The following is a 23703-nucleotide window of genomic DNA, read 5'->3' as shown; positions in this document are numbered from 1 at the left end:
CTAGGAAAAACTCCCTAGAAAGGCCAAAATCTCGGAAGAAACCTAGACAGGAACCAGGCTCTGAGGGGGCTGGCCAGTCCTCTTCTGGCTGTGCCGAATGGAGATTATAACAGAACATGGCCAAGCTGTTCAAATGTTCATAAATAACCAGCATGGTCAAATAATAATAATCACGGTAGTTGTCGAGGGTGCAACAGGTCAGCACCTCAGGAGTACATGTCAGTTGGCTTTTCATAGCCGATCATTGAGAGTATCTCTACCGCTCTTGCTGTCTCTAGAGAGTTGAAAACAGCAGGTCTGGGACAGGTAGCACGTCCGGTGAACATGTCAGGTTTCCATAGCCGCAGGCAGAACAGTTGAAACTGGAGCAGCAGCACGGCCAGATGAACTGGGGACAGCAAGGAGTCATCATGCCAGGTAATCCTGAGGCATGTTCCTAGGGCTCAGGTCCTCCGAGAGAGAGAGAAAGAAAAAAAGGACACCGGATAAGACAGGAGAAGTACTCCAGATATAATAGATTGACCCTAGCCCCCCGAGACATAAACTACTGCAGCATAAATACTGGAGGCTGAGAAAGGAGGGGTCAGGAGACACTGTGGCCCCGTCCGATGATACCCCCGGACAGAGCCAAACAGGCAGGATATAACCGCACCCACAGCCCCCACACTACTAGAGGGATATCTTCAACCACCAACTTACCATCCTGAGACAAGGCCGAGTATAGCCCACAAAGATCTCCGCCACAGCACAACCCAAGGAGGTTGCCAACCCAGACAGGAAGACCACGTCAGTGACTCAACCCACTCAAGTTGTAACGGTTTTGACTTGAGGTTATTATTTATAGGGGTGCCAGGTAGGTTGTGCCTACCAGAGAAAACATTGGTTTCTCCTTTTAGTTTGGGTGGGAATGAGTCCCATCTGGTCCGTCAAGTCTACACCAATACAAAGGACTTATGTAAAAGTCAGGATGGAAATAAACTTTTCATAAACCCTTAAAACATTGGAAAGAACTTCAAAAACAACTATATTCTGTTGCGTGGGTTGTATTAGCAACAACAATGATTACACACATATAATAATATCACAATGAGTTCTGGTTCCTCCAGAAATGTCCTGTACCTCGGGCCTAAAAAGAGTCCTGCCCGGTAAAGGAGTTCAGTGAACTCAAGTGACTTTTGTCACGCGATGTTTGTCCGTTCATTCCGTGTAGCGTAAACCCAGTATTAAACATACAATCAATATAACAATTACTTTACCACAGAACCTTAAAGCGGATCAACTCTTAATTAAGTCCTCAACTACCACTAACTACACAAATCACAGTATACATCACATCCAAACAAATGAAATACCGTATACAAAAAGGTGGTAGTCAGTCGGTCAGTCAGACAATCCAATCCGCCAATAGATCTCCAGCGGAGAAAGGCCACGAAGAACGGCGAGGTGTAGTCCAGGGACGCGAAGAGTGGATCCGATCCTGGGTAAACTCTTAGGCTACAAAACACACGTTTAACGGCAACAAAACAAACGGAATAGAGAAGCTTCGGAACTGAGGGTTGAACACATCCTCATGCACGTCTCCATCACAACCCCACTTTCGTGCAGCTGATGCTGGCTATTTAATTGGGAATTAAAGGGAAAGCGCCCTATTGGAAGGAGCTGCACTGAGACGGTTCAGAAAAATTCAGGGCCGTCACAAAGTGGCTCACCCTTCCTAGGGACGGCATGAAAGAGCACCAGTAAGCCAGTGACTCAGTCCCTGTACTTGGGTTAGAGGCAGAGAATCCCAGTGGAGAGAGGAGAACCGGCCAGGCAGAGACAGCAAGGGCAGTTCGTTGCTCCAGTGCCTTTTCCGTTCACCTTCACACTCCTGGGCCAGACTACACTCAATCGTAGGACCTTCTGAAGAGATGAGTCTTCAATAACGACTTAAAGGTTGAGACAGAGTCTGCGTCTCTCACATGGGTTGGCAGACCATTCCATAAAAATGGAGCTCTATAGGAGAAAGCCCTGCCTCCAGCTATTTGATTAGAAATTCTAGGGACAATTAGCAAGCCTGCGTCTTGTGAACGTAGCATACGTGTAGGTATGTACGGCAGGACCAAATCGGAAAGATGGGTAGGAGCAAGCCCATGTAATGCTTTGTAGGTTAACAGTAAAACCTTGAAATCAGCCCTTGCCTTTCAGGAAGCCAGTGTAGAGAGGCTAGCACTGGAGAAATATGATCAAATATTTTGGTTCCAGTCAGGATTCTAGCAGCCGTATTTAGCAGTAACTGAAGTTTATTTAGTGCTTTATCCGGGTAGCCGGAAAGTAGAGCATTGCAGTAGTCTAAACCTAGAAGTGACAAAACATGGATACATTTTTCTGCATCATTTCTGATTTTTGCAATGTTACGTAGATGGAAAAAAAGCTGTTCTTGAAACAGTCTTGATATGTTTGTCAAAAGAGAGATCGGGGTCCAGAGTAACGCCGAGGTCCTTCACAGTTTTGTTTGAGACGACGGTACAACCATCAAGATTAATTGTCAGATTCAACAGAAGAATCAGTCCAGAGCTTGTCCGTGTAGACCAATTGGGGTTTTCAATCTCTCCAAAAGAATGTGGTGATCGATGGTATCAAAAGCAGCACTAAGGTCTAGGAGCCCGAGGACAGATGCCATTAAAGCCTCAGCCTCGGTCTGACGCCATTGAAAGGTAATTTACCACCTTCACAAGTGCAGTCTCATTGCTATGATGGGGTCTAAAACCAGACTGAAGCATTTCATATACATTGTTTGTCTTCAGGAAGCCAGTGAGTTGCTGCGCAACAGCTTTTTCAATTTTTTCTGAGAGGAATGGGAGATTCGCTATAGGCCGATAGTTTTTTATATTTTCTGGGTCAAGGTTTGGCTTTTTCAAGAGAGGCTTTATTACTGCCACTTTTAGTGAGTTTGGTACACATCTGATGAATAGAGAGACGTTTATTATGTTCAACATAGGAGTGCCAAGAATAGGGAATAGTTGGAATAGTATGCAGCTTGGTTTAGAGGCCATGATTGTTTTCATCATTGTGTCAAGAGATATAGTACTAAAACACTTGAGTGTCTCCCTTGATCCTAGGTCCTGGCAGAGTTGTGCAGACCCAGGACAACTGAGCTTTGGAGGAATACGCAGATTAAAAGAGAAATCCTTAATTTGCTTTCTAATGATCATGATCTTTTCCCCAAAGAAGTTCATTAATTTATTACTGCTGCGGTGAAAGCCATCCTCTCTTGGGGAATGCTGCTTTTTAGTTAGCTTTGCGACAGTATCAAAAATACATCTTGGATTGTTCTTATTTTTCTCTATAATGAGGTTAGAAGGGAGGTAAGGCAATAAATAGGCCATGGTGGCGATGTAAATACAAAAATAAACACTGGAAAGGTAGATGTGCAGTAGATGAATGTGCAAAGTAGAAGTACTGGAGTGCAAAGGAGCAAGATAAATAAATAAATAAATAAATACAGTAGGGGATGAGGTAGTTGTTTGGGCTATTTACAGATGGGCTATGTGCAGTGATCTGTGAGCTGCTCTGACAGCTGGTGCTTAAAGCTAGTGAGGGAGATGAGTGTCTCCAGTTTCAGTGATTTTTGTAGTTCGTTCCAGTCATTGGCAGCAGAGAACTGGAAGGAGAGGCGGCCAAAGGAGGAATTGGCTTTGGGGGTGACCAGAGAGATATACCTGCTGGAGCGCGTGCTACGGGCAGGTGCTGCTATGGTGACCAGCAAGCTGAGATAAGGCGGGGCTTTACCTAGCAGGGTCTTGTAGATAACCTGGAACCAGTGGGTTTGATGACAAGTATGAAGCGAGGGCCAGCCAACGAGAGCATACAGGTCGCAGTGGTGGGTAGTATATGGGGCTTTAGTGACATAACGAATGGCAATGTGATAGACTGCATCTACTTTGTTGCTCAACTAAATTCTGGAGTGTTGGCTATTTTGTAAATGACATCGCCAAATGGAGGATCAGTAGGATGGTCAGTTTTATGAGGGTATGTTTGGCAGCATGAGTGAAGGATGCTTTGTTGCGAAATAGAAAGCCAATTCTAGATTTCATTTTGGATTGGAGAGGTTTGATGTGAGTCGGGAAGGAGAGTTTACAGTCTAACCAGACAACTAGGTATTTGTAGTTGTCCACATATTCTAAGTCAAAACCGTCCAGAGTAGTGATGCTGCACGGGCGGGCAGGTGCGGGTAGCGATCAGTTGAATAGAATGCATTTAGTTTTACTTGTATTTAAGAGCACTTTGGAGGCCACGGAAGGAGAGTTGTATGGCATTGAAGCTCGTCTGGAGGGTTGTTAAAACAGTGTCCAAAGAAGGGCCAGAAGTATACAGAATGGTGTCATCTGCGTAGAGGTGGATCAGAGACTCACCAGCAGCAAGACCAACATCATTGATGTATACAGAGAAGAGAGTCGGCCCAAGAATTGAACCCTGTGGCACCCCCATAGAGACTGCCAGAGGCCCGGACAACAGGCCCTCCGATTTAACACACTGAACTCTATGATGGCGTAGCGTGATATAAGCAGAATTTAATGCAATTTCCATGCAAGAACCCCACACATATTTGCCTCCTCTCTGACTTCAACTGCCCACTTAGTCACTTTATTTGTGATAATAAAATGATGATGCGCATCGTAACCATATATACGGCTTTAGGCAGTTAGCTCACAGTGGTAAGGCTCCCCGGACAGTTAGCTCAGAGTGGTAAGGCTCCGGACAGTTAGCTCACAGTGGTAAGGCTCTGGACAGTTAGCTCACAGTTGTATGGCTCTGGAGAGTTAGCTCACAGTGGTAAGGCTCTGGACAGTTAACCCACAGTGGTAAGGCTCTGGACAGTTAACCCACAGGGGTAAGGCTCTGGACAGTTAGCCCACAGTGGTAAGGCTCTGGACAGTTAGCTCACAGTTGTATGGCTCTGGACAGTTAGCCCACAGTGGTAAGGCTCTGGATAGTTAGCTCAGTGGTAAGGCTCTGGACAGTTAGCCCACAGTGGTAAGGCACTGGACAGTTAGCCCACAGTGGTAAGGCACTGGACAGTTACCCCACAGTGGTAAGGCTCTGGACAGTTAGCCCACAGTGGTAAGGCACTGGACAGTTACCCCACAGTGGTAAGGCTCTGGACAGTTAGCCCACAGTGGTAAGGCTCTGGATAGTTAGCTCAGTGGTAAGGCTCTGGACAGTTAGCCCACAGTGGTAAGGCTCTGGACAGTTAGCCCACAGTGGTAAGGCTCTGGACAGTTAGCCCACAGTGGTAAGGCTCCGGACAGTTAGCCCACAGTGGTAAGGCTCTGGACAGTTAGCCCACAGTGGTAAGGCTCTGGACAGTTAGCCCACAGTTGTATGGCTCTGGAGAGTTAGCTCACAGTGGTAAGGCTCCGGACAGTTAGCTCACAGTGGTAATGCTCTGGACAGTTAGCCCACAGTGGTAAGGCTCTGGACAGTTAGCCCACAGTGGTAAGGCTCTGGACAGTTAGCCCACAGTGGTAAGGCTCTGGACAGTTAGCCCACAGTTGTATGGCTCTGGAGAGTTAGCTCACAGTGGTAAGGCTCCGGACAGTTAGCTCACAGTGATAACGCTCTGGACAGTTAGCCCACAGTGGTAAGGCTCTGGACAGTTAGCCCACAGTGTTAACGCACTGAGTTGCTGACATCTTTTGCCAACTTGCAGTGTAAACTCGAATCCCACATGTAGCACAAAACACATTTTTGTAATGTGCATTTATTGCAGTATTGTGTTGGGAAGAAAAGTGTAATCATCACCTTGAACATTTTGATTAGGGATCAATTCAATCCAACCTGCATTACAGTGTGTCACGCCCTGATCTGTTTCAACTGTCCTTGTGCTTGTATCCACCCCCTCCAGGTGTCGCCCATCTTCCCCATTATCCCCTAGGTACTTATAACTGTGTTCTCTGTTTGTCTGTTGCCAGTTTGTCTTGTTTGTCAAGTCAACCGGCGTTGTGTTTCTCAGCTCCTGCTTTTCCCCAGTCTCTCTTTTCTCACCCTCCTGGTTTAGACCATTGCCTGTCCTGACTCTATGCCCACCTGCCAGACCACTCTGCCTGCCCTTGCCCCTGACCCTGAGCCTACCTGCCATCTGGTACCTTTGCCCCTACTCTGGATTACGACCTCTGCCTGCCTTGACCTGTCGTTTGCCTACCCCTGTTGTTGTAATCAACATTGTTACTTCAACACAGTCTGCACTTGGGTCTTACCTGAAACGTGATGCAGTATTTATTTTTTCAATTGTCAAATTAACACACAAATTGGTCTTGGGGGTAGGGTACTGTTTAAAAAACTACAACTACTACCAGGTATGCTTTGTTGAACACTGAACACTTCCTTTTGTCCAGGTGGGAATGGGCAGTGTGGAGTGTGATTGAGAATGCGTCATCTGTAGATCTGTTGGGGCGGTATGGGAATTGGCGTGGGTCTAGAGTTTCCGGGATGAGGGTGTTGATGTGAGTCATGACCAGCCTTTCAAAGCATTGCATGACTACAGATGTGAGTGCTACGTGGCGGTAGTTATTTAGACAGGTTACCTTGGCGTTCTTGGGCACAGGGAATATGGTGGTCAGCTTGAAACATGTTGGTATTACAGACTGGGTCAGGGGTAGGTTGAAAATGTCAGTGAAGACACTAGCCAGCTGGTCAGCGCATGCTCTGAGTACACATCCTGGTAATCAGTATGAATATTAACCTGTTTAAAGGTCTTACATTGGCTACAGAGAGCGTGACCATACAGTCATCCGGAACAGCTGGTGCTTTCATGCATGGCTCAGTGTTGCTTGCTTGCCATCTTCCGGCTAGCTGAAGAGTTCCATCAGCCACTCCTGTGCTACAATCACCTATCTGGACCCATTTTACTGCCGGTGTGGAGACCCACCGGACCTTCACGACTGGTCTACCGACGTTATCTGCCCGAGGGGGTTATTCAACTGGCCCCTCCGTCGCAACGTAACCTGAACGCCCATCTGCTAACTGCGGCCCGCTAATCGTTAGCTGTCTAGAGCATATCGGCTGCTAGCTGAATAGGTCCATCGGACAATTTTCTTGGGCCACTATAACTATAACTATTTTGTCAATTGGATTGGTCCCCTCTACCACACGGAACCCCACTAATCTACCAACGGAAATCTTCCATTTCCAGCTACAATAGTCATTTATATCATTAACAATGTCTACACTGTATTTCTGATCAATTTTATGTTATTTTAAATGGACAAAAGATGTGCTTTTCTTTCATAAACAAGGACATTTCTAAGTGATCCTAAACTTTTGAACGGTAGTGTATGTTTAGGTATAATATCCAGGATGTGTATTTTCATGAATATAGAATATATGTATTTACATATTGAGAGATTATGTACATACAGTGCCTAGTCAAAGTCGACCACTCAACACCTATTGGAAAGCTATTCTGTTGTGTCTTTGGCATAAACATTTGTGTAATTGTCTCGCTGAAAAAAGAAAACTATTCCAGGGTTATGTTTTCAAAAGACTGAGACGTGTTTTACTTTACATTTTTACCTGGGTTTCACTCCTTTCATATTGATTTTGATCCCGACAATCTCCCCAGTCCCTGCCGATGACAAGCATACCCATGACATGATGCTGCCACCATAATAAGATTTGTGAAACCTGTAGTTTTGAATTTAGGCCGAAAAGTTGGTCTTAATTATCCCAATAATATTAGTACACTATTCACATCAGTATACTATAAACACCACACACATCGGTACACAATACACATCGTTACATTATGCAAATCAGTAAACTATATACACTATACACTAGAGGTCGACCGATTATGATTTTTCAACACTGATACCGATTATTGGAGGATCAAACAAAAAAGCCGATACCGATTAATCTGCCGATTTTTATATATATATTTGTAATAATGACAATTACAACAATACCGAATGAACACTTATTTTAACTTAATATAATACATAAATATAGTATTGCCAGCCTAATCTCGGGAGTTAATAGGCTTGGTCATAAACAGCACAATGCTTGAAGCATTGCAAAGAGCTACTGGCAAACGCAGTAAAGTGCTGTTTGAATGAATGCTTACGAGCCTGCTGCTGCCTACCACCGCTCAGTCAGACTGCTTTATCAAATCATAGACTTAATTATAATATAATAACACACAGAAATACGAGTCTTAGGTCATTAATATGGTCAAATCCGAAAACTATCATTTAGAAAACAAAATGTTTATTCTTTCAGTGAAATACGGAACCGTTCCGTATTTTATCTGTGGCATCCACAGTCTAAATATTGCTGTTACATTGCACAACCTTCATTGTTATGTCATAATTACGTAAACATTTTGGCAAATTAGTTCTCAACGAGCCAGGGGACCCAAACTGTTAAATATACCTTGACACTGCGTGCAATGAACGCAAGAGAAGTGACACAATTTCCTTAGTTTAATATTGCCTGCTAACATGAATTTATTTTAACTAAATATGTACGTTTAAAAATATATACTTCTGTGTATTGATTTTAAGAAAGGCATTGATGTTTATGGTTAGGTACATTCGTGCAACGATTGTCCTTTTTTCGCAAATGCGCTTTTGTTAAATTATCCCCCTTTTTGCGAAGTTGGCTGTTTTTGTTAGGAAGAAATGGTCTTCACACAGTTCCCAACGAGTCAGGCGGCCCAAACTGCTGCATAAACCCTGACTACGCAAGAGAAGTGACACAATTTCCATAGTTAAAATAAATGAAAATATATAATTGTGTATGGATTTTAAGAAAGGCGTTGATGTTTATGGTTAGGTAGACATTGGGGCAACGACTGCTTTTTTCGCGAATGCGCTTGTTAAATCACCCATTTGGCGAAGTAGGCTGTGATTCAATGATAAATTAACAGGCACCGCATCAATTACGCAGGAAAAGCTAGAGTAATATCATCAACCTTGTGTAGTTAACTAGTGATTATGTAAAGATTGATTGTTTTTTATAAGATATGTTTAATGCTAGCTTAGCACCTTACCTTGGCTCCTTGCTACAATCACAGAGGTCGTGCACCTTTCCACTGAGACTCACGTCCAACTCTCACTGAATGTCCTCACAGATGAACAGATAATCCCCTCGAACTCAACTTGTCCTGGAAGCCAGTTCCACTGCGTGTTTTAATTGTTCCCCTCTAATCAGGGACTGATTTAGACCTGGGACACCAGGTGTGTGCAAATTCAGTATTAGGTAAAACAGAAAACCAGCACCGTTTGGAACTCGTAGGGTAATATTTGAATCCCCCTGAGATAAACCATTGATCTTTAGCACGATCTGCAATACCATTCAATGCATTTAGATCCTATTGTCATTTATGGCCTTGTATGTCTGGCTGTCCGTTCGTCTACCTGTGTGGAATATATTACAGTGTTCCACCATGCAAAGTATCATCCGAGGACAGCAGAGGAAATGTGGTGAGTCATAGATAGGGGAGCAAAAACTTGGGTAACTGCCTGAAAATGCCCATGTTTTCCAGTATACCTTCTGGCGAAAAAGGATTCTGGAGTTCCTGTACAATTCCCTTGTGATTCCGGGACATTCCAGGACTCTTCCAACTGGGATTTTGTGAAAGTTACTGCAATTTTGCACCCTAGTCGGTCAGCACTCAACACCTATCAGTGTACTGATTTTAATGTCCCTCTTTGACCTCTGTCCTTAGTCCTTTGCTGTATCAGCAATCAATGAAGTATGGAATATGTTGCAACGTGTTGGTGGTTGTAGAAGAGGATATATATTTTACTTGAAGACATGCAGACTCAGATGTCTAACAGAGATGTCTAACAGAGATGTCTAACAGAGATGTCTAACAGAGATGTCTAAGAGAGATGTCTAACAGAGATGTCAAACAGAGATGTCTAACAGAGATGTCTAACAGAGATGTCTCTAACAGAGATGTCTAACAGAGATGTCTCTAACAGAGATGTCTAACAGAGATGTCTAACAGAGATGTCAAACAGAGATGTCTAACAGAGATGTCTACCAGATATGTCTAACAGAGATGTCAAACAGAGATGTCTCTAACAGAGATGTCTAACAGAGATGTCTAACAGAGATGTTTCTAACAGAGATGTCTAACAGAGATGTCTAACAGAGATGTCAAACAGAGATGTCTCTAACAGAGATGTCTAACAGAGATGTCTAACAGAGATGTTTCTAACAGAGATGTCTAACAGAGATGTCTAACAGAGATGTGTCTAACAGAGATGTCAAACAGAGATGTCAAACAGAGATGTCTAACAGAGATGTGCCTAACAGAGATGTCTCTAACAGAGATGTCTAACAGAGATGTCTAACAGAGATGTCTCTAACAGAGATGTCAAACAGAGATGTCTAACAGAGATGTCTAACAGAGATGTCAAACAGAGATGTCTAACAGAGATGTCTAACAGAGATGTCTCTAACAGAGATGTCTCTAACAGAGATGTCTAACAGAAGAAGAAAAAAAGCTACCAGTCAATGTAGTTGCTGGGAACTAGGATCGGCTGGAAGTATTGGCTGGCAGTATTCTTGGAAATTGTGTTTGTTCTTCAAATGCTTTCAAATCAAATCAAATTGTGTTTGTCACATGTTGTCACACAACAATGAAATGCTAACGTACAAGCCCTTAACCAACAATGCAGTTTTAAGAAAGATAACAAAAAATAAAAGTAACAAATAAAGTAGTAAAATAACAATAGTGAGGCTATATACAGGGGGTACCGGTACAGAGTCAATGTGGAGGCTATATACAGGGGGTACCGGTACAGAGTCAATGTGGAGACTATATACAGGGGGTACCGGTACAGAGTCAATGTGGAGGCTATATACAGGGGGTACCGGTACAGAGTCAATGTGTAGGCTATATACAGGGGGTACCGGTACAGAGTCAATGTGGAGGCTATATACAGGGGGTACTGGTACAGAGTCAATGTGTAGGCTATATACAGGGGGTACCGGTACAGAGTCAATGTGGAGGCTATATACAGGGGGTACTGGTACAGAGTCAATGTGGAGGCTATATACAGGGGGTACCGGTACAGAGTCAATGTGGAGGCTATATACAGGGGGTACTGGTACAGAGTCAATGTGGAGGCTATATACAGGGGGTACCGGTACAGAGTCAATGTGGAGGCTATATACAGGGGGTACCGGTACAGAGTCAATGTGGAGACTATATACAGGGGGTACTGGTACAGAGTCAATGTGGAGGCTATATACAGGGGGTACCAGTACAGAGTCAATGTGGAGGCTATATACAGGGGGTACTGGTACAGAGTCAATGTGGAGGCTATATACAGGGGGTACCGGTACAGAGTCAATGTGGAGGCTATATACAGGGGGTACCGGTACAGAGTCAATGTGGAGGCTATATACAGGTGGTACCGGTACAGAGTCAATGTGGAGGCTATATACAGGGGGTACCGGTACAGAGTCAATGTGGAGGCTATATACAGGGGGTACCGGTACAGAGTCAATGTGGAGGCTATATACAGGGGGTACCGGTACAGAGTCAATGTGGAGGCTATATACAGGGGGTACCGGTACAGAGTCAATGTGGAGGCTATATACAGGGGGTACCGGTACAGAGTCAATGTGGAGGCTATATACAGGGGGTAGCCAATTTCTGGGTAGCCAATTTCATTAGATGTTAAGGAGTCTTATAGCTTGGGGGTATAATCTGTTTAGAAGCCTCTTTGACCTAGACTTGGCGCTCTGGTACCGCTGGCCATGCGGTAGCAGAGAGAACAGTCTTTGACAATTTTTAGGGCCTTCCTCTGACACCTGGAACCAGTACCTTCCAAGTCTGTTTCCATGTGAAGGCGTTTCTACACGGAAATAAAATATAAACTCAACATGTAAAGTGTTGGTCCCATGTTTCATGAGCTGAAATAAAATATCCCAAATGCACAAAAAGCTTATTTCTCTCAAATGTAGTACACAAATTTGTTTACATCCTTGTTAGTGAGCATAATCCATCCACCGGACAGGTGTGGCATATCAAGAAGATGATTAAACAGCATGATTAATACACAGGTGCACCTTCTGCTGGGGACAAAAAAAGGCCACTCTAAAATGTGCAGTTTTGTCACACAACACAATGCCTCAGATGTCTCAAGTTTTTGAGGGAGCGTGCAAGTGGTATGCTGATTACAGGAATCTCCACCAAATCTGTTGCAAGAGAACTGAATATCCATTCCTCCAGTACATACATCTGGCCTCACAACCACAGACCATGTGTAACCACTCCAGCCCAGGACCTCCAAATCCGGTTTCTTCCCCTTTAGGATTGTCTGAGACCAGCCACCTGGACAGCTGATGAAACTGTGAGTTTGCACAACCGAAGAATTTCTGCACATACTGTCAGAAACCGTCTCGGGGAAGCTCATCTGCGTTGTCCTTGACCTGACTGCAGTTTGACATCGTAACCGATATCAAATCAAATTAAATGTTATTGGTCACATATACATGGTTAGCAGATGTTATTGTGAGTGTAGCGAAATGCTTGTGCTTCTAGTTCCGACAGTGCAATAATATCTAACAAGTAATCTAACAATTCCCCAACAACTACCTAATATACACAAAGCTGTTTTTCAGTCTCTCGGTCCCAGCTTTATGCACCTGTACTGACCTCACATTCTGGATGTTAGCGGGGTGAACAGGCAAAGGCTCGGGTGGTTGTTGTCCTTGATGATCTTTTTGGCCTTCCTGTGACAACGGGTGCTGTGGCCTGGAGGGCAGGTAGTTTTCCCCCGGTGATGCGTTGTGCAGACCGCACCACCCTCTGGAGAGCCCTGCGGTTGTGGGCAGTGCAGTTGCCGTACCAGGTGGTGATACAGCCCGACAGGACGCTCTTAATTGTGCATCTATAAAAGTTTGAGGGTTTTAGGTGACAAGACACATTTCTTCAGCCTCCTGAGGTTGAAGAGGCGCTGTTGCGGACAATGAACACAATTGCATTTTGAATTCACAAAGATACCGTGATGAGATCCTGAGGCCCATTTTCGTGCCTTTCATCCGCCACCATCACCTCATGTTTCAGCATGGTAATGCACTGCCCCATGTCGCAAGGATCTGTACACAATTCCTGGAAGTCCCAGTTCTTCCATGGCCTGCAAACTCACCAGACATGTCACCCATTAAGCATGTTTGGGATGCTCTGGATCGACATGTGCGACAGACAGCGTGTTCTGGTTCCTGCCAATATCCAGCAACTTCACACAGCCATTGAAGAGGAGTGGGACAACATTCCACAGACCACAAGCAATATCTGATCAACTCCATCCATCAACTCCATGGTCGCGCGGTATGATGAAATGGTGGTCACATTGTTGCACATTGGAACATTGTTGCGGGGCTTCCTTCCATTATTAGGCTTGTGTGCGGCTGGTCGGCCATGGAAACCCATTTCATGAAGCTCCCGTCTAACAGTTCTTGTGCTGACATTTCTTCCAGAGGCAGTTTGGAATCATTTTTATGCGCTTCAGCACTCAGCGGTCCTGTTCTGTGAGCTTGTGTGGCCTAAAGTATAACATATGGATACGGTTTACTTTGACAGTGTTGTCATGATACTGTTTACTTTGACAGTGTTGCCATGATACGGTTTACTTTGACAGTGTTGCCATGTTACGGTTTACTTTGACAGTGTTGCCATGATACGGTTTACTTTGACAGTGTTGCCATGATACGGTTTACTTTGACAGTGTTGCCATGATACGGTTTACTTTGACAGTGTTGTCATGATACGGTTTACTTTGACAGTGTTGCCATGTTACGGTTTACTTTGACAGTGTTGCCATGATACGGTTTACTTTGACAGTGTTGCCATGATACGGTTTACTTTGACAGTGTTGCCATGATACGGTTTACTTTGACAGTGTTGCCATGATACGGTTTACTTTGACAGTGTTGCCATGATACGGTTTACTTTGACAGTGTTGCCATGATACGGTTTACTTTGACAGTGTTGCCATGATACGGTTTACTTTGACAGTGTTGCCATGATACGGTTTACTTTGACAGTGTTGCCATGATACGGTTTACTTTGACAGTGTTGCCATGATACGGTTTACTTTGACAGTGTTGTCATGTTACGGTTTACTTTGACAGTGTTGTCATGATACGGTTTACTTTGACAGTGTTGCCATGATACGGTTTACTTTGACAGTGTTGTCATGATACTGTTTACTTTGACAGTGTTGCCATGATACGGTTTACTTTGACAGTGTTGCCATGATACGGTTTACTTTGACAGTGTTGTCATGTTACGGTTTACTTTGACAGTGTTGTCATGATACGGTTTACTTTGACAGTGTTGCCATGATACTGTTTACTTTGACAGTGTTGCCATGATACGGTTTACTTTGACAGTGTTGCCATGTTACTGTTTACTTTGACAGTGTTGCCATGATACGGTTTACTTTGACAGTGTTGTCATGTTACAGTTTACTTTGACAGTGTTGCCATGATACGGTTTACTTTGACAGTGTTGCCATGATACGGTTTACTTTGACAGTGTTGCCATGATACGGTTTACTTTGACAGTGTTGCCATGTTACTGTTTACTTTGACAGTGTTGCCATGTTACGGTTTACTTTGACAGTGTTGCCATGTTACGGTTTACTTTGACAGTGTTGCCATGATACGGTTTACTTTGACAGTGTTGTCATGTTACAGTTTACTTTGACAGTGTTGCCATGATACGGTTTACTTTGACAGTGTTGCCATGTTACAGTTTACTTTGACAGTGTTGCCATGTTACGGTTTACTTTGACAGTGTTGCCATGTTACGGTTTACTTTGACAGTGTTGCCATGATACGGTTTACTTTGACAGTGTTGTCATGTTACGGTTTACTTTGACAGTGTTGTCATGATACGGTTTACTTTGACAGTGTTGCCATGTTACGGTTTACTTTGACAGTGTTGTCATGTTACAGTTTACTTTGACAGTGTTGTCATGATACGGTTTACTTTGACAGTGTTGTCATGTTACGGTTTACTTTGACAGTGTTGCCATGTTACAGTTTACTTTGACAGTGTTGCCATGATACGGTTTACTTTGACAGTGTTGTCATGTTACGGTTTACTTTGACAGTGTTGCCATGATACGGTTTACTTTGACAGTGTTGTCATGATACGGTTTACTTTGACAGTGTTGCCATGTTACGGTTTACTTTGACAGTGTTGTCATGATACGGTTTACTTTGACAGTGTTGCCATGTTACGGTTTACTTTGACAGTGTTGCCATGATACGGTTTACTTTGACAGTGTTGCCATGATACGGTTTACTTTGACAGTGTTGTCATGTTACGGTTTACTTTGACAGTGTTGCCATGTTACAGTTTACTTTGACAGTGTTGTCATGTTACGGTTTACTTTGACAGTGTTGCCATGATACGGTTTACTTTGACAGTGTTGCCATGATACGGTTTACTTTGACAGTGTTGCCATGATACGGTTTACTTTGACAGTGTTGCCATGATACGGTTTACTTTGACAGTGTTGCCATGATACGGTTTACTTTGACAGTGTTGTCATGATACGGTTTACTTTGACAGTGTTGCCATGATACGGTTTACTTTGACAGTGTTGTCATGATACGGTTTACTTTGACAGTGATGCCATGATACGGTTTACTTTGACAGTGTTGTCATGTTACGGTTTACTTTGACAGTGTTGCCATGATACGGTTTACTTTGACAGTGTTGCCATGTTACGGTTTACTTTGACAGTGTTGCCATGATACGGTTTACTTTGACAGTGTTGCCATGATACGGTTTACTTTGACAGTGTTGCCATGATACGGTTTACTTTGACAGTGTTGCCATGATACGGTTTACTTTGACAGTGTTGTCATGATACGGTTTACTTTGACAGTGTTGCCATGATACGGTTTACTTTGACAGTGTTGTCATGATACGGTTTACTTTGACAGTGTTGCCATGATACGGTTTACTTTGACAGTGTTGTCATGTTACGGTTTACTTTGACAGTGTTGCCATGATACGGTTTACTTTGACAGTGTTGCCATGTTACGGTTTACTTTGACAGTGTTGCCATGATACGGTTTACTTTGACAGTGTTGCCATGATACGGTTTACTTTGACAGTGTTGCCATGATACGGTTTACTTTGACAGTGTTGCCATGATACGGTTTACTTTGACAGTGTTGCCATGATACGGTTTACTTTGACAGTGTTGCCATGTTACGGTTTACTTTGACAGTGTTGTCATGATACGGTTTACTTTGACAGTGTTGCCATGTTACGGTTTACTTTGACAGTGTTGCCATGATACGGTTTACTTTGACAGTGTTGCCATGTTACGGTTTACTTTGACAGTGTTGCCATGATACGGTTTACTTTGACAGTGTTGCCTAACATGTACACAGCCAATCTGTAAATAGCACACCCAACTACCTCATCCCATATTGTTATTTATCTTCTTGCTCTTTTGCACCCCCAGTATCTCTACTTGCACATCATCATCTGCACATCTATCACTCCAGTGTTAATGCTAAATTGTAATTATTAATTACTCTTCTACATTTGCACACACTGTATATAGATTTTTCTATTGTGTTATTGACTGTACACTTGTTTATGTGTAACTCTGTGTTGTTTTTGTTGTCGCACTACTTTGCTTTATCTTGGCCAGGTCACAGTTGTAAATGAGAACTTGTTCTCAACTGGTCTACCGGGTTAAATAAAGGTGTTCTCAACTGGCCTACCTGGTTAAATAAAGGTGTTCTCAACTAGCCTACCTGGTTAAATAAAGGTGTTCTCAACTAGCTTACCTGGTTAAATAAAGGTGTTCTCAACTGGTCTACCGGGTTAAATAAAGGTGTTCTCAACTAGCCTACCTGGTTAAATAAAGGTGTTCTCAACTAGCCTACCTGGTTAAATAAAGGTGTTCTCAACTAGCCTACCTGGTTAAATAAAGGTGTTCTCAACTGGCCTACCTGGTTAAATAAAGGTGTTCTCAACTAGCCTACCTGGTTAAATAAAGGTGTTCTCAACTGGTCTACCTGGTTAAATAAAGGTGTTCTCAACTAGCCTACCTGGTTAAATAAAGGTGTTCTCAACTAGTCTACCTGGTTAAATAAAGGTGTTCTCAACTAGCCTACCTGGTTAAATAAAGGTGTTCTCAACTAGCCTACCTGGTTAAATAAAGGTGTTCTCAACTAGCCTACCTGGTTAAATAAAGGTGTTCTCAACTAGCCTACCTGGTTAAATAAAGGTGTTCTCAACTGGCCTACCTGGTTAAATAAAGGTGTTCTCAACTAGCCTACCTGGTTAAATAAAGGTGTTCTCAACTAGCCTACCTGGTTAAATAAAGGTGTTCTCAACTAGCCTACCTGGTTAAATAAAGGTGTTCTCAACTGGCCTACCTGGTTAAATAAAGGTGTTCTCAACTAGCCTACCTGGTTAAATAAAGGTGTTCTCAACTAGCCTACCTGGTTAAATAAAGGTGTTCTCAACTAGCCTACCTGGTTAAATAAAGGTGTTCTCAACTAGCCTACCTGGTTAAATAAAGGTGTTCTCAACTAGCCTACCTGGTTAAATAAAGGTGTTCTCAACTAGCCTACCTGGTTAAATAAAGGTGTTCTCAACTAGCCTACCTGGTTAAATAAAGGTGTTCTCAACTAGCCTACCTGGTTAAATAAAGGTGTTCTCAACTAGCCTACCTGGTTAAATAAAGGTGTTCTCAACTAGCCTACCTGGTTAAATAAAGGTGTTCTCAACTAGCCTACCTGGTTAAATAAAGGTGAAATAAAAATATAAATAAAAAACATGTTACAGTTTACTTTGAAAGTATTATATATGGATATGGTGTACTTTGAAAGTATTATATATGGATATGGTGTACTTTGAAAGTATTATATATGGATATGGTGTACTTTGAAAGTATTATATATGGATATGGTGTACTTTGAAAGTATTATATATGGATATGGTGTACTTTGAAAGTATTATATATGGATATGGTGTACTTTGAAAGTATTATATATGGATATGAAAGTATTACATATGGATATGGTGTACTTTGAAAGTATTACATATGGATATGGTGTACTTTGAAAGTGTTGCATTGTTGTGGTTTGTTTGCAGCGAGCCCAAGGTTGCCAAGGTTAACCTGTTCAGGAGAAGTAATACCTGTATGAAGACCGAGGATGAGAAGAAAGGGAAGGAGATCCAATATGAAGACCCCCCGGACGGTGGCTGGGGCTGGATGGTCGTACTTCACTGCTTCCTGGTGCGGCTTCTTCTTTCCTCATCTTTGGGTGTTTTTTGGGAGGTTTACGAAATGTTTATCTATTAGACATGTTTCTAGCATTTCTTGAAATAATTGTTGATATGTTATGCAATTACACAAGGTTGTGGTCCATTTGGAAAATAAACCAAATTCCAATTCCAGCATTGAAGTGAATTTGAATCGTAGTGTACTGTACTTCCTGAATTGAAAAGGAATTGACCACAACCCTGCATGGTTGTAGTGTGGCAGACCATGTGCTCACGTGTGTGTGTGTGTGTGTGTGTGTGTGTGTGTGTGTGTGTGTGTGTGTGTGTGTGTGTGTGTGTGTGTGTGTGTGTGTGTGTGTGTGTGTGTGTTTGTGTTTGCGTGCGTGCGTGCGTGCGTGCGTGTGTGTGTGTGTGTTTGTGCCTGTGTGTGTGTGTGTGTGTGTGTGTGTGTGTGTGTGTGTGTGTGTGTGTGTGTGTGTGTGTGTGTGTGTGTGTGTGTGTGTGTGTGTGTGTGTGTGTGTGTGTGTGTGTGTGTGTGTGTGTGTGTGTGTGTGTTTGTGCGTGTTTGTGCCTGCGTGCGTGCGTGCGTCTGTCTGCCTGCCTATCTGTGTACCTCCCTCCGTCGGTCTATGCCTCCAGGTGAATGTGCTGGTGATGGGGACCCTAAAAAGCTTTGGGATCTTCTTCGTGGCGTTCCAGGATGAGTTCGGAGGGTCAGCAGAGAGTATCAGCTGGATCGGCTCCATCATGTCTAGCCTGCGGCTCTCAGGAGGTCAGAGTTCACATGACAGGAAAACATTCAAACTACAACTGTGTGTGTGTGTGTGTGTGTGTGTGTGTGTGTGTGTGTGTGTGTGTGTGTGTGTGTGTGTGTGTGTGTGTGTGTGTGTGTGTGTGTGTGTGCGTGCGTGCGTGTGTGTGGAAGTCATATTTGTTTGCGTGTGTGTGTGTGTCTCGCTCAAGGTCAGAGTTCACATGAAACCAAAGTCTGACCACATAACTCGTCCGTCTGGGTCTGAGGTCTGGGGGTCTGAGGTCTGGGGGTCCGGGTCTGAGGTCTGGGTGTCTGGCTCTTGTGTTGCATCGCCTTAACCACTGACAAAATCTGACACCTGTCTTTCTAACTAAGAAATTAGTGGATGGATGGATGAATGAACAAAGTATGGGACACATTTTCAAGTGTATCTGTTTGTTCCTGTGTAGGTCCCTTGGCCTCTGTAGCTTGTGCGAAGTTGGGTAACAGAGTGACCTCTATAGCCGGGGCTGTGCTGGTCAGTGTTGGCTTCCTCCTGAGTATCTTTGCCACCAGCGTGGTATTCCTCTATATCAGCATGGGGCTGATTGTAGGTAAGCTAACAAGTTAAAAGCTCAAACAGTTAAAAGAGGTTAAAGGTTAAAGTGCAGCCGCTAGCCGTGCTACAAAGCAAAGTAGCCCTGGGTCCTAAGTCTTAATTTGTATACTTGCAAGTATTTGTCTTGAGGTATTTGATATACTAGAACTGAGGGGGTTATCTGTCTAGCGTTTGTATTTTGGTGAGAAATCACAGGTTTCTTAATGAAGAATTCTGAATCATAAGTATATGATTAAGCAATAAGGAACAGGGGGGTGTGATATATGGCCAGTATACCACGGCTAGGGCTGTTCTTAGGCAGGACGCAACCAGAAGTGTCTGGACACAGCCCTTAGCCGTGGTATAATGACCATATGTCACAAGCCCCCGAGGTGCCTTATTGCTATTATAAACTGGTTACCAACGTAATTAGAGCAGTAAATGTTTTGTCATACCCGTGGGTATACAGTCTGATATTCCACGGCTTTCAGCCAATCAGCATTCAGGGCTTGAACCACCCAGTTTATGATCATAAACATGTCATGTATCTCCTCTCAGGCCTTGGTTTTGCGCTCCTGTACCAAGCCACCTCAGTTGTCACGGCAACATATTTCCGTAAGAGGTTAGCGACGGCATACTCCATCGGAAGGTCTGGGATGGGCTTGACCTTCGCCCTCGCCCCCTTCACTCAGCTGCTGCTGGAAAAGTATGCCTGGCAAGGTACTGACACACAGACAGACACACACACTATGTCTGTTGGTGTGTGGGAAGTATTTCATGATTCATCATTTTATGATGTGAAAATTATGTATATTTCTCTGTCTATCACACGTCTACTGTATGCTTATTTTAGATTGACCCTGTAAAGAGCCTGTGGCACGCCTTTGTTATTTCCACAGGAGCTCTGCTGATCCTGGGAGGCCTGATGTTGAACCTGGTGGCCTCTGGGATGCTGCTAAGACCCATCCACGTGAAGCCTGCACCACCCCCTTCCTCATCCTCATCGTCATTCATCCAAAAAAGCCCTCTGATAGGTCCAGAGAAGGAAAAGAACTGCCCTCAGAATGGATGCTGTCTTAACGGATCCACGCCGTTAACCAATGGCATCGCCAAATCAGACTCTTCCCGTTCCATTCCTCCACCCCTCCACTGGGAAGCTGAGACCCAAGAGAAGGCCACGACCCATGGGCTGGGTCAGAGCAACCACAGCCACCCACCTCCACCAAACCCTGAACTGACCAAACGTGTCCAGAACAGGCAGGTGAACGGGAACGTTCAGGAGCAGTCCCCCACCACGCCACTCACAGACACCCCCAGCCCTGTGGAACAGAACGGTACCATTAGCATAAACGGTTCCGCTGTGGTTGGGTTCTCCTCGCCGAACGGCACCACCACCGTGGACGACCCTATCCCACCGTTCGTGAAAAACAGAGTCCTGGACTTCTCCCTGTTAAAGAACCCCTTCTTCTGCATCTATACCTGGTCCCTGGTGTTTAGCCAGCTGGCTTACTTCATCCCTTACTTCCACCTGTCTGCCCGGGCCAGGAACCTGGGTATCGACGCCATGGACGCTTCCTTCATCATCTCTGTGGCAGGTTAGTTTCACCTGGTCAAATTTATACATCAACCTACAGGCAGAATTTTGTTTGACACTTGTATTTTGAGAGTCCAACATAGGTGTTGGGTTTTAGTAGATGAGACAGGAATAATGTATTTTATTTGAACCAGACCCTCATTTGTCAATAAAATATATACATCCAAATGAACACTATCAATTGACAATCAGTCTGGAAAGCTAAACTCTTAGAAAAAAAGGTTTGGTTGTCCCCTTAGAAGAACCCTTTTTGTTTCCCTCTTGTCTAAATGGTTCCACCTGGAACCAAAAGGGTTCTACCTGGAACCAAAAGGGTTCTTTCTACCTGGAACCAAAAGGGTTCTACCTGGAACAAAAAGGGTTCTACCTGGAACCAAAAGGGTTCTACTTGGAACCACCAACAAGTGTTATTCAAATGCTTTTCCTAGGGCGACAGCCAAAGAACCCTTTTAGGTTATAGTTAACTCCTTTTTTCCAAAGAGTGCAGTAATAGAATCCTGGGCAGGGGGTTCGACTATTCCTCTTCTGAATGTAACCTTCTGTAGCTTAACATTAAAAAAATCAGTCTACTTAGTCAGAGGTAGAACCAGGGAACTTCCTTTTCTTTGCAGTGCAGGGCAGATTTTGTTTTAGAAGTGATGAAAAAAAGTCCTAATTTAGCTTTAGCTAGGGTATGAATGATGTATGAGTACTGTAGCAGCTCAGACAGACCCTGCAGTAGTTTTACAGCTCAGACTCAGACCCCGCAGTAGTTTTACAGCTCAGACTCAGACCCCGCAGTAGTTTTACAGCTCAGACTCAGACCCCGCAGTAGTTTTACAGCTCAGACTCAGACCCCGCAGTAGTTTTACAGCTCAGACTCAGACCCCGCAGTAGTTTTACAGCTCAGACTCAGACCCCGCAGTAGTTTTACAGCTCAGACTCAGACCCTGCAGTAGTTTTACAGCTCAGACTCAGACCCCGCAGTAGTTTTACAGCTCAGACTCAGACCCCGCAGTAGTTTTACAGCTCAGACTCAGACCCCGCAGTAGTTTTACAGCTCAGACTCAGACCCTGCAGTAGTTTTAAGACTCAGACCCCGCAGTAGTTTTACAGCTCAGACTCAGACCCCGCAGTAGTTTTACAGCTCAGACTCAGACCCCGCAGTAGTTTTACAGCTCAGACTCAGACCCCGCAGTAGTTTTACAGCTCAGACTCAGACCCCGCAGTAGTTTTATAGCTCAGACTCAGACCCTGCAGTAGTTTTACAGCGCAGACTCAGACCCCGCAGTAGTTTTACAGCTCAGACTCAGACCCCGCAGTAGTTTTACAGCTCAGACTCAGACCCCGCAGTAGTTTTACAGCTCAGACTCAGACCCCAGCTGCAGTGGTCTTACGTAACACATGCCCTTATATAAAACCTGAACTTTGGCCCAGTGGCCCGAGCCGTGGGGTTCAGCTCAGTAGTATTCCCATTGATGAGGCTGAGGCCACTCTGTATAAAAACCAGGCATGCATCCCAAAGAGCACCCTATTTCCTATATACGGCCCTGGTAAAAACTAGTGCACTAAATAGGTAATAGTGTTCCATTTAGGGAGCACTCCAATAATAACATATCTCTCGGCCAGCCCAGTCCGTACGCTTCTACACACATGCATACTGTAGTTAAAACCGGGTGGTTAAACATACTTCAGGAATTATCGAATCACACCGGTGGTGAATGTGGTACTGAGTTATGGAGTGGTGAATGTGGTACTGAGTTATGGAGTGGTGAATGTGGTACTGAGTTATGGAGTGGTGAATGTGGTACTGAGTTATGGAGTGGTGAATGTGGTACTGAGTTATGGAGTGGTGAATGTGGTACTGAGTTGTGGAGTGGTGAATGTGGTACTGAGTTATGGAGTGGTGAATGTGGTACTGAGTTATGGAGTGGTGAATGTGGTACTGAGTTATGGAGTGGTGAATGTGGTACTGAGTTATGGAGTGGTGAATGTGGTACTGAGTTATGGAGTGGTGAATGTGGTACTGAGTTATGGAGTGGTGAATGTGGTACTGAGTTATGGAGTGGTGAATGTGGTACTGAGTTGTGGAGTGGTGAATGTGGTACTGAGTTGTGGAGTGGTGAATGTGGTACTGAGTTATGGAGTGGTGAATGTGGTACTGAGTTATGGAGTGGTGAATGTGGTACTGAGTTATGGAGTGGTGAATGTGGTACTGAGTTATGGAGTGGTGAATGTGGTACTGAGTTATGGAGTGGTGAATGTGGTACTGAGTTGTGGAGTGGTGAATGTGGTACTGAGTTATGGAGTGGTGAATGTGGTACTGTGTTATGGAGTGGTGAATGTGGTACTGAGTTGTGGAGTGGTGAATGTGGTACTGAGTTGTGGAGTGGTGAATGTGGTACTGAGTTATGGAGTGGTGAATGTGGTACTGAGTTATGGAGTGGTGAATGTGGTACTGAGTTGTGGAGTGGTGAATGTGGTACTGAGTTATGGAGTGGTGAATGTGGTACTGAGTTGTGGAGTGG

The 23703-nt window shown here is 44.0% G+C and overlaps 1 protein-coding gene across 1 annotated transcript in view; it reads left to right on the top strand.

Annotated features, from left to right (window-relative positions):
- slc16a4 (solute carrier family 16 member 4) overlaps positions 1–23703 on the top strand; it is a 76922-nt gene that overhangs the window by 15781 nt on the left and 37438 nt on the right. Inside the window, exons 3-7 of the mRNA XM_052484713.1 lie at positions 18140–18284; positions 18911–19043; positions 19475–19618; positions 20161–20322; positions 20502–21197. Coding sequence (XP_052340673.1) covers positions 18140–18284; positions 18911–19043; positions 19475–19618; positions 20161–20322; positions 20502–21197 — 1280 coding nt within the window. The remainder of the gene's footprint in view (positions 1–18139; positions 18285–18910; positions 19044–19474; positions 19619–20160; positions 20323–20501; positions 21198–23703) is intronic.

The sequence above is a fragment of the Oncorhynchus keta genome, chromosome 28, assembly GCF_023373465.1.
Source record: "Oncorhynchus keta strain PuntledgeMale-10-30-2019 chromosome 28, Oket_V2, whole genome shotgun sequence".
Taxonomy (NCBI): domain Eukaryota; kingdom Metazoa; phylum Chordata; class Actinopteri; order Salmoniformes; family Salmonidae; genus Oncorhynchus; species Oncorhynchus keta.
This window is presented reverse-complemented; position numbering and strand designations above follow the sequence as displayed.